General features: G+C 42.8%; 1 protein-coding gene across 1 annotated transcript in view; it reads left to right on the forward strand.

The window, feature by feature from the left end:
- The first annotated feature begins 308 nt into the window (after positions 1–308).
- The window catches only part of cdk19 (cyclin dependent kinase 19), a 37,019-nt gene continuing 25,201 nt past the window's right edge, over positions 309–12,126 (forward strand). Inside the window, exons 1-2 of the mRNA XM_088325297.1 lie at positions 309–527; positions 6,498–6,573. Coding sequence (XP_088181423.1) covers positions 364–527; positions 6,498–6,573 — 240 coding nt within the window. The 5' untranslated portion in view covers positions 309–363. The remainder of the gene's footprint in view (positions 528–6,497; positions 6,574–12,126) is intronic.

The following is a 12,126-nucleotide window of genomic DNA, read 5'->3' on the forward strand; positions in this document are numbered from 1 at the left end:
GTCTAAAAAGTGTACTTCGGTGTTGCCGAGGTTCAGTCGTACTACGAGAGCGAGCTGACGTCATCAGCCAAGCAACCAATCGCCGCCCTCTCAAAAGCCAACACGAGCGTCAGGCACCGCAGCCAGAAAGGCGGCTTGTAGTTTCCACGCTTCCCCCTTCCCTGGAAAAGCAACGGCAGCGTCCTCCTCGGATGACCACACTACCCGTCGGCCACCGCGCGCCCACGACCAACGTCGAAGAACCAGTGAACATTAAACGGAGCGCACCAAAATCCCAAACAAGGAAATGGTGGGGGGGGGGGGGGGGAATCAAGACGAGCGAGATGATTGAATTCACGCACGTCCTAATGAATATTTGATTCCATGCTTTTGTCAATGAGCGCCTATTTATGGCTTAGAATGGACTACGACTTCAAAACCAAGCTGGCCGCCGAGCGGGAGCGGGTGGAGGATCTCTTCGAATATGAAGGTTGCAAAGTGGGTCGAGGGACCTACGGGCACGTTTATAAAGCCAAGCGCAGAGACGGGTAAGGGACGCGGAACGACGTCCGATAGATTTCCTTTCGCGCGCACGGCGGACCCCAAAAGTGGCGGTCCGTGTTTTGGTTTTTCGTGGAGCCCGCGCGCCAGCCCCGCTCCCCTCCCCCGAACGTTCGGGATTCGAACACTGTCCGTAAGACGCGCTGTAACTACACGCTACCCCTCCCCGATCCAACTTTTTTTCGTTTTTCTCGCTCAAAACGAGTACTCAACTGTTTCAGGGCCGTCACCACCCTAAACGAGCGCGCACAATTGCAAAAGTAAACATCTCGCAACTTATTTGGGATTGTTGTTGTTGCTATTGCACTGCTTTTCATCGCAATACTATTATTGCTTATTTATCCTGATATTATTTGTATCTTATGCTTCTCTTTCAAGTCTATTTTATGTCAATGCGATGCACAAAAGGTCAATTTTCACAAGACTATTTCCCGCGTCGCAAAATCAACTCAAAAACGTTTTGGCATTTATTTCACATCTACGTCAACACTTTTGCAAGAAATTGTGTTGCAATTGAAAATTGTTCTGGCCGGGAAGAGGTGAATGTCTTTCTAGATAAATAAAACTAGTCAGCAAAACCAAAAGTGCTGAGTCAGTTTTTGAGAGGGAATTTCTACCTCAAGAGTGACCAAATTGATTGGCTATAAATGATTGTGATCCTGGCCTAGGAGAGTAGAATGTCTTTCTGGAAAAAAAATGCAAAACGCAGAGTCGGCAAAACCAAAAGTTGTGAGTCAGTTTTTTGGGGGGACTATTTACCTCAAGAGTGACAAAATTGATTGCTTATGAACTATTGTGATCCTAGCCTAGGAGAGTAGAATGTCTTTCTGGGACAAATCATCTTTTTTGGGCAGTTTTTACATCTGAGGCCACCGACCTGACTGGTTGTAAAATACAGTGTTGATATTCGATGTCGTTCTGGACTGGTAGAGTGGAATTTCTTTCTGGGGAAAAAAACGCAGGGTCGTCAAAACCAAAAGTTCTGAGTCAGTTTTTGGGGAATTTTTACCTCAAGAGTGACCAAATTATGTGGCTATAAATTATTGTGATTCCGGCCTAGGAGAGTAGAATGTCTTTCTGGGACAAATCATCATTTCCTGGGCAGTTTTACTTCTGAGGTCATCTACCTGACTAGTTGTAAAATACGGTGTTGATATTCAATGTCGTTCTGGACTGGTAGAGTGGAATGTCTTTCAACCCTTCTAAATGTCTGCAAGACATTGTGTCAAAATTGAATGTTGTTTTGACTTGGATGTAATGGATTTCTGGAAAATAAGCAAAACCCCAAATTCCAAGTCACCTTTTTTTGGTTCATTTGTCACATCTGGGGTAACTCACCCGACTGCTTGCTAAAGATTCAGTTTATATTCATTTTCACCTCCTACTTGTGAAAGATTGTGATCCTGGCAGAACTGCTTCTGGTCTGGGAGAGTGGAATGTCTTTCTGGGAATACTGCTGAGTCATCGAAACAAACAATGCATAGTCATTTTTTTTCTGGGCAGTTTTCTCACGACTGCCTGTAAAAGATGGAATTGCTATTCAACGTCAATCTGGCCTAGGAGAGAGGAATCTCTTCCTGGGAAAAAAAGGCACCAAAAGAGCTGAGTCAGCTTTTTTCTTTCACATCTAGGGTAACCTACCCAACTGCCTGTGAAAGGTGGTGGTCATATCCAAACTCCTTTCCCCTTTTTCTTGGGTGGACAGATACACCACTCGTTTTGGTCGCGGGTCACAATCAATCCCATGCTACTTTTACATGTCGTCTTATTATTATTTTATTTTTTTATAAGGCTGCATTCGTTCAGCTGGCCTCAAATATAAATAACTTCCCCCCCCCCTTTTTTTTCTCGTGTATTTTTCCAACAACGATAAATCCAAGTCGCATTGTTAATTGGCACGATTCATTCGTGAGGGAAATTCCATCACTCCTAATCCATTATCCACACTCCGATTCAAAAATCGAAAATAACACTTTAAATAGAACGCATCGAGTCGTTTTTATTGTATAGCCCGGGGGTCGGGAACCTGGACTGAACCACTGCTATTACCCAGACTGTGGAACGCCACTGATAAATGTACTGCTGTCAACTTTTGTATATGTACTCATGAAAAGAGCCATATACAGCTCACGAGCCATAGGTTACCAACCCATGGTATAGCCCTTAATCCCCCCAAAAAACTCAAAGGACCGAGCAGACCACAGACTATGAATTCTGAGCCTTTTAGTGTTACGTGAGGCGTTCCGCAGGGCTCAGTGTTTGGTCCTCTTTTCTTCATCATTTATACGCAGCCGTTAGCTGATATTACTTGTAAGTGTAATATTAGTTTTGATTGTTATGCAGGGGGGCAGCACGGCAGCGCAGTGGTTAGCGCATGTGCGGCACAGTTCATGTCTTGGGAACCTCTTGCGTGGGTTCAAATCCAGCTCCAGACTTCCTGTGCGGAGTTTGTATGTTCTCCCCGTGCTTGCGTGGGTTTCCTCCGGGCACTCCGGTTTCCTCCCACGTTCCAAAAACACGCATTTCAGGTGAATTGGCCGGTCCAAATTGTCCCTAGGTGTGACTGAGCGAGCGAGTTCTCTGTCCCCGTGTGCCCTGCGATTGGCTGGCAACCCGTTCAGGGTGTCCCCTGCCCACTGCCCGATGATTGCTGGGATGGGCTCCAGCACCCCCGCGACCCTACTGAGGATAAGCGGTGAAGCTAATGACATGAGATTTTTATGCAGATGGCACTCTAGCGCCTCCGCCCTGCAAAACTGAAATGTTATTTATTATTCTTTCTCGTTGCAGTGACTCTGAACCTTGACAGATGTAATATCACTCAGAGTAACTCGCTCAAAATTTTCTTATGAAAAATAGTTGAAAGCTCAATTAAAAAAAAAAATGAAAATGAAAGAATGAATCATCGATAACGGAATTACTACATTTTAAATATCGCTTATCTACTGTACTTTCTGAACTGTAAATCGCTCCGGATGAGAAGTCGCACCAGCCAAAAATGGCATATTTAAGAAGGAAAAAACATATATAAATTGCACCAGAGTACAGTTCGCAACCGTGGCCGAACTGTGAAAAAAACTGTGACTTAAAGTACAGGAAATACAGTAAATAAGAAGGAAAAACCATATATAAGTCTCACCTGTGTATAAGGCGCTCCCCTGTCAAACTCCGAAAAATAACTGCTATTTTCAGGACTAGAACGGAAACAGAACCCAATTGCGTTACGTTTCTCACAAGTTTTATTAAAAGAAGGCGCAGAAAGCAAGTCGCTCTCGTACTCAGATAGTGATCTGAACACGGAAGTGGATCTTCCGTAGCGAGCGATGTCAAGGACAGAAAAACAGGTCGATAGCCGGGACAGGAGAACAAAAAACGTGGTTGGGGTCAGAAACGGGTCGTAAGCCGGGACAGGAGAGCAGACGTGGTCGGGATCAAAAACGGGTCGTAACCGGACACAGACGGTAGCCAAAACGGGACAGGTGGGAGTCAAGGTCGAAAAAGGCTTGCCTAGTATACACAGAGGTTCGCAGACAGACTGACAACAGGGGATTGACAGGACTGAGTTCAAATAGTGACAGGGAGCCAATCAGAACCCGCTGCGGGTGGCCCCAAATGAGCGGGCACAGCTGAGACACATCAGTAATCATGACAACTATTTATAGTTCAGAAAATACGGTAATACAATGAAAAAGTGCAAGACGCAATGAAAAGAAGTGCAAGAACATTTAGCAGCAACAATTAAAAACCCCAAAATAAGTCACAAGGTACTGTATTTTCTAGAGTATTAATCGCTCCGGATGAGAAGTCGCACCAGCCAGAAAATGCATATTTAAGAAAGATAAAACATGCATAAATCGCACCATAGTATAGGTCGCACCCCCAGACAAACTATAGGGGAGAAAAAACACATAACCCCCAAAATACGGCAATTGAGAAGGAAAAAAACAAAGTTGCACCGGAGTACAAGTGGAACCCCTGGCAAACGATGAAAAAAGCTGCAACGTATAGTCCAGGAAATACGGTAACTAAGAAGGAAAAACCATATATAAGTCTCACCTGTGTATAAGTCGCACCCCTGCCAAACTTTGAAAAAAGCTGCAACGTATAGTCCAGGAAATACGGTAATTAAGAAGGAAAAAAAACAAAGTTGCACCAGAGTACAAGTGGAACCCCTGGCAAACTATGAAAAAGATACAACGTATTGTCCAGGAAATACGGTAACTAAGAAGGAAAAAACATATATAAGTCTCACCTGTGTATAAGTCGCACCCCTGCCAAACTTTGAAAAAAGCTGCAACGTATAGTCCAGGAAATACGGTAATTAACAAGGAAAAAAAACATGAAGTTTTACCAGAGTACAAGTGGAACCCCAGGCAAACGATGAAAAAAGCTGCAACGTATAGTCCAGGAAATACGGTAACTAAGAAGGAAAAAACATATATAAGTCTCACTTGTGTATAAGTCGCACCCTGCCAAACTTTGAAAAAAGCTGCAACGTATAGTCCAGGAAATACGGTAATTAAAAAGGAAAAAAAACAAAGTTGCACCAGAGTACAAGTGGAACCCCTGGCAAACTATGAAAAAGATACAACGTATTGTCCAGGAAATACGGTAACTAAGAAGGAAAAAACATATATGAGTCTCACCTGTGTATAGGTCGCACCCCTGGCAAGCTATGAAAAAAGCTGCAATTTATAGTCCAGGAAATACGGTAATTAAGAACAAAAATCCATTTTCAAGTTGCATTGGAGTATAAGTCGCACCCCTGGCCAAACTATGGAAAACTGCAGATTATCGTCCAGAAACTACAGTACCCTAATATTCTTTTTGAGCCTTTTCTGTTTATCCTGAGGTTCCGTGTCTCACCTTGCTGTTATCAATAACATGAATGTCCATTTGGATTCTAATTCTCGTGAAGGATAACTAGTGTACTTGAGTTACATATTATCCAAAACAAACGTTTGAAATCAAGGGAAAACAAGTCAAATATCAAAATATAACAATGACAGACTATCGGTACCACAGTATCGGTTTAGTGAGTGAAAACAAGTTTAAAGGTGGTACCCGCAACTTGAAATTTTACAACTCTGCCGCCCTCTCCTGGCTTAAAGTCACAATCGCAGCCTCAGTCAGCTCGTCCCTCAAGTACAGCGGTACCTCTACTTACAAATGGCAGAAAGTTTCAGGTTACAAAGTAGCTGAACGGGAAAATATCGCCTCTAGTTACAAAGTCCAAAATCCAGTACCTGACGTGCTGCTATTTGCCCCCCCAGCATGCTCTTTGTGTCCCCTTCCCACTCAGTAAACACCTGGCAAACCGCTGCATATGTGTGAATTCTGGCATGCTTTTCATGTCCCCGGGTAGTTAAAAGATAAATATTTTGATGATTCCCTTAATTCTTTGTTTTTTTTTGTGCCTCTCGTTTTATGTTTATTGTGCGGTAGGTAATCTCATTTGGACATGTATTTGTTTCATGTTCTGATGTTCTTTTAGGATTTATTTTAAAAAAAATCTACTTTTGCGGGGTTCGGAACAGATTAGCGCATTTACATTCAAAGGGCGTCTCAACTTACAAATGTTTCAGGTTACAAAGTTACAAATTCCATTTATAAGTAGAGGTACCACTGTGCTCATAAACTTATATTTTTTAATCGTTTTGGGGATTTGGGCTGGCATTTTGACTGTATTTGAAACAGGGCCTTTCTTACTTTGACCATTTTTAGGCTACACGAACAAAAACGCCAGGGATGAGCATGAAATCGCTCTCCACCCAATCCCCTCTTCCTATTTTCTAACGTGCGAGTCCTGTTCACAACTGTGCTAAGAGTAGAACGGCGCAGCGAGAAAATAATAAAGAAAGGCTATTTGAACTCGGTTGGGCAATGTCTTCTTTATGATGTTTTTTGCAACAAAAGGATCGAAAATATGCATGATTTTCCTTTCCTTTTCCCGACAGGATGGACGAAAAGGAGTATGCGCTGAAACAGATCGAAGGAACGGGAATTTCCATGTCGGCGTGCAGGGAAATTGCTGTAAGTTGCATCCTGAAAAAAAAACAAAATGGTGGGTAGGGCGTCTGGTTTGAAAACGATGGAAGAGGAAAGTTACAGTCCCTTGCAAAAGTATCGCCCCCTGTCCCCAAAAACTTGTTGATATTGTCATATTTCAGGCTTACAGATAAAAAAATATGCAAATATTTACAAAAATCAACGTGTTAGACACAATGGTGAAAATAAGCCAAACGGAATTGACCATTTATTTTGTCGATCACAGCCACGAGGCGTTTGGGGTTCGTGTCTAGAAGTTTTGCACATCCTGAAAGAGAACTATTTTCCCATTCTTGCTTGCAAAACAACTCCAATTCCTTACGTTTTCATGGTGATTGTTTGGAGACCCCTGCTCTATAGGATGGAGATAGGTTGGAGGCTGAATCTTCGCCCCATGATCAGGCCTCTCGCAGACTCCAAATTTGGACCCATCCATCTTCCTGCTGAAGAAAATCAACCCGAGTAGGATGCTGCCACCACCATGTTTGACAATAGGAATGTGATGGGCAGTGTGACTCTTATGCCAAATGTAACGCTTTGCATTCAGCCCAAATAGTTCCGTATTTGGATCATGTGACCAGAGGACTTTGTTCCACGTGCTATTTGTGGCTTCTTTCAAACGTCAAACTGGCCTTTTTATAGTTTTCTTTCAAAAGGGGCGTTCTTTTTTCCACTCTTCCATAAAAGGCAGATTTATGCTGAGTACGACTAATAGTTGTCTTATGCACAGATTGTCCCGCTGTGTATGCCTGCAGGTCATCCAATGTGATGGTGACCTTAATGGTTGCTTCTCTGATTAGTTTTCTTCTTGTTTGGGCTCAAAGTTTAGAGTGACGGCCAGGTCTTGGTAGGTTTGCAGTGTTTTTCATCTTCTCTCCACTTTGATATTACTCATCGCACAGTGCTCCAAGGACATGTGTAAACGTTGCTAAATCTTTTTGCAACCCGTTCTCGCTTTGAACTTTCCCACAGCTCTGCCTGCCTGGTCTGTACTTTAGTCTTCATCATGCTGTCTGTTCTCCAGGGTCTCCTTTCGCAGACCTTAGAGACGATCACTGAGCAGGTGCATATCTACTGAGACTCCACTTTTTCATGACATCATCCTGACCAGCCTGGTGTGGGTTTTTTTTGCTCTTCATCATGCTGTCTGTTTTCCAGTGTCTTCTTTCACAGACCTCTGAGCACATCACAGCAGGCGCATTCCAGGTTGTTATTGTTGTAAATAGAATATAAAATGTTGAAATCGTTCACTTCCCTTTCAAGAAGTTATCCGGTTTCTTTCAATCGACATATCGGTTGGAAAGGTATTCGACTCTGACGCGAAATGTCTAAAGAATTCGAGGAATCCTGCACTGGATTACCGAATCCAGTTTGATTGTTCTTTTCCTGTGAGTTTGCATTTTTTTCTTCCAAACGTGACTTTTTTTACAGTCCTGTGCATTTCACACCTAAGCCCTCAGTAGGCGGAATCAATTCAACCCTCAATAAGTATTTGATGGCTATGAAACATTCTCTTTCGCTAAAGCTAAAGAAAAACATCAATAATAACCTCATAGAATTTAGGAATGTAGACAATACTCCTCAAACTGCCACGGACCAGGAACGGAGACGAGGCCCAATTGCGTTCGTTTTACTCAGCTTCATTTAGAATGAGGAAAGGGCTCGCACCCACGATCCTGTGATCGTCGGTCACGGGTAGCAGATCACTAGGAACACGGAAGTGGCACTTCCGTGTCGAGCAAAGGCAAAGTCGAGAGCGGGGAAAAACAGGTCGATGGCCGGGGCGGAGGAGCAAAAACATAAACGGGTCCAGAACAGAGGTCGGCAACGGGAATCAGACGGAAAACAGGGCAGGATAGAGTCAGGAGTCACAAAAGCTTGCCTAGCAGGTAGCGTGGGTTCACAGACGATCCGACAAATGATGACAGGAAGGTGGGGGTTTAAAATCAGCGCCCAGGGCTGTTGGCGACAAGGAACAGGCATAGGTGCCTCGCATCAGGAATCATGACACAAACACTTCTAGAAATTTACAGCATTGCCTTGATGATCCTTCAACATGGATGGAGACGGATTAAAACATGCACTTGTCCCGTCAGCAGGTGTGTAACTACCGATGTCAACTAGATCAAACTTCAGGAGGTGACACGGAAAACTAGGAAGTCGATTACCAGGAAGTAGTATTATTTCACTCTATTTTTCAACTCAAACACTGTAACTTATTTAATCAACAAAAACAGTTGGAAATCTACAAAGACTTCAGCGCGCGTTTCTGGACTTCTTCGGGAAAAGTCCGCCTCACTTTTAATGGTAATTGATTCTGATTGCTCACGAAAAATACAAGAAAATTAAATCTGGGACTGGATCTTGCACAAACAGATTTAGTAAAGTCAAGTGAAGTCCTGTTTATTTGTTTAGCCCTTAATCACAAAGAGTCTCAAAGGGCTGCACAGACCACAGACTACAATGACACCATCCCCTGATCTAAAACCTACATGAGGGCAGGGAAAAACTCAAAAACCTCAAGTCATGTTTATTTGTTTGGCCCTTAATCACAAAGAGTCTCAAAGGGCTCCACAGATCAAAGACTATTGCAAACTATTATTACAGACTATTATGACACCGTCCCCTGATCTAAAACCTACATGAGGGCAAGGAAAAACTCAAAAACCTCAGTCAAGTCAAGTCCTGTTTATTTGTCTGGCCCTTAATCACAAAGAGTCTCAAAGGGCTGCACAGATCAAAGACTATTGCAAACCACAGACTATTATGACACCATCCATGATCTAAAACTTAGATGAGGGCAAGGAAAAACTCAAAAACCTCAAGTCATGTTTATTCAAGTCATGTTTATATGTTTGGCCCTTAATCACATAGAGTCTCAAAGGGCTCCACAGATCAAAGACTATTGCAAACTATTATTACAGACTATTGTGACACCATCCCCTGATCTAAAACCTACATGAGGGCAAGGAAAAACTCAAAAACCGCAGTCAAGTCAAGTCCTGTTTATTTGTTTGGCCCTTAATCACAAAGAGTCTCAAGGGCTGCACAGACCAGAGATTATTGCAAACCACAGACTATTATGACACCATCCATGATCTAAAACTTAGATGAGGGCAAGGAAAAACTCAAAAACCTCAAGTCATGTTTATTCAAGTCATGTTTATATGTTTGGCCCTTAATCACAAAGAGTCTCAAAGGGCTCCACAGATCAAAGACTATTGCAAACTATTATTACAGACTATTATGACACCATCCCCTGATCTAAAACCTACATGAGGGCAAGGAAAAACTCAAAAACCTCAAATCCTGTTTGTTTGTCTGGCCCTTAATCACAAAGAGTCTCAAAGGGCTGCACAGATCAAAGACTATTGCAAACCACAGACTATTATGACACCATCACCTGATACTGTCAACATGAAATCTAGGTTATTCATATGCTATAGAATAAAAGTGTGTTTTAAGCCTTAGATTGAAACATTTCCACTGAGGTTGCAGATCCAATCTCAGGGGAAAGAGCATCCCACAGCACCTGGGCCCCCAATGGAAAAGACTGTTGGATTTCTTCTTGGCTCTTGGGATCACGAGTAGACCAGCGTTTCAGAGCAAAGGCTCCAGACCTTTAGTTAGAAAGTGTCTTTATTTTTGGTTTGGTCTTTTTAGCGTCTCACGCGCTGTTGTGTTTTTGAGAAACACGCAGCAACTCGTAAGCAGAATATCCGGTTTTTCCTCTCAGCAAACGAGTTTGACACGTCAGCGTTGTTTCCCAGGTCCAAAATGTTCTCTTTTGCCATCGTCACAATCCCCAAAACCATTTGACGACTTCCCAACCTTACGCAACGTTTCTATTCCTGTTCTCAGGAACATCTGCCAGCCTTGCCACATGGGGCCATAAAACCCAACTCAGCCTAGGGCCGGGCCAAAGATTCTAATCTATTTTAGCAGATTACTATACCGATCGATTATGGACGCGCAGTAAACTCTACCCCGAATATGCAAAAAACCCTTTGACGTTCCGTCAGACTGTTAATAAACAAATACCCGATTTCACAATGTCACTGAAATCGGAAAATCCAAGCTCTTGGGATTCAAGATACCGTGACTGTTTCAAAATGTTCTCATCACCATCCGTCTGAAACAAGATACCCAAAAACTATAAAGCGGGCACAGCTCACGCAAAAGTGCAGTAATATTCCATTCGTGAAACACTTATTCCCAAACTTGAGTCCATAAAATCCAAACGTCTAAAATACTGACTCCAAAACACACCGTAATTCCAACAGATATGAAAAAAAAATCCGCCTAAAGGCATTTCTGCATTGTTGGACGTTCCTCGTTACAATCTGCCTGTTTCGTCACATAATTCCTATTTACAAATTAACAGGCTGGTCAAATTATTTTCTATAGGCTGTTAGTGTCAGGAACCAGGACAGGAAACAGGAAGCAGAACCCACTCGCGTAACGTTACTCGCAGTTTATTGGGAAGAAGAGAAAGGAGCGCACACTTGATCCGGAGATCTTTGGTTGCGGGAGTGGTCAAAATCAAACAGATCGTGGCCAAAGCAAAACAGGAGCAAAAACACAGGAAAAAACGGAGATTCACAGGGCTTGGCAAAACAAGAACAAAAACACGGGAAAAACGGAGATTCTCAGGGCTTGACGTGTCAAAACGGAGTTTAGCAAACGCTCCGACCGCCAACGACTCACAAGACTGTGTTTAAGTAGTGACAGGGAGCAATCTGTCAACAAGTTTCAGCTGGTGTCCATGGGCGGGGCCAATTGGGGGCCCTGGCAACCGTGACAGAACCTGGTGCCACATGGCGGGGGCCACTTGGGCGTCATGGCAACCGTGACAGCTGCTGAACTTTTAGTGAACTCCGCTTTTGTACGAGTATTATGACTTTTACAAAGAAAGTCAAACATTTACAACTCTTTGACAATGTCTAAAGATTGGCCATAGTAAAATACACAAATGCAAATATTTTAGGGCTGACTCCAAATGGCCACTTTTGGAAATGCCTTGACCTATCAATATAAGAACGTGTAAAATACAATGTCTATTTTTTTCAGATTTTGATCAAATTTGAGAAGTTACTTGGTAAGGCTTCAAGCTAATGTCTCACCTGTTTTCCATCTGCAGGCATTTAATTGCAAAAAAAAAAAAAAAAAAAACTTCTATTTGTGTGTGTTCCAACTTAGATGACTCACAAGACATTGTGTCCCATTTCAAAAGAGACTAAAAGCGCCAAGATTTTCCAAAGGGTTCAATTGACTTTGGGTACGTCTTGGATTGAGATTTCCGGGGAATTTTACAGGAACGGCAAAGGGTTAAAGAAACTAATTTGACTCTCTGGTCTCCCTAAGTCCAAAATCAAGAGCTTGCAGCTGGTACACAATGCTGCAGGGGGGCTTTTAACTAAGACAAGAAAGTTTGATCACATGACCCCGATTTGAGCTAACCTGCATTGGCTCCCTGTTAAGCTTAAGATGTGATTTCAAGGTTCTGTTGGTAGTATAAAAAATCATGCATGGAATTGC

Source organism: Urocampus carinirostris, chromosome 20 (assembly GCF_059441175.1).
Source record: "Urocampus carinirostris isolate Australia breed hairy pipefish chromosome 20, RoL_Ucar_1.0, whole genome shotgun sequence".
NCBI classification, from domain to species: Eukaryota; Metazoa; Chordata; class Actinopteri; order Syngnathiformes; family Syngnathidae; genus Urocampus; species Urocampus carinirostris.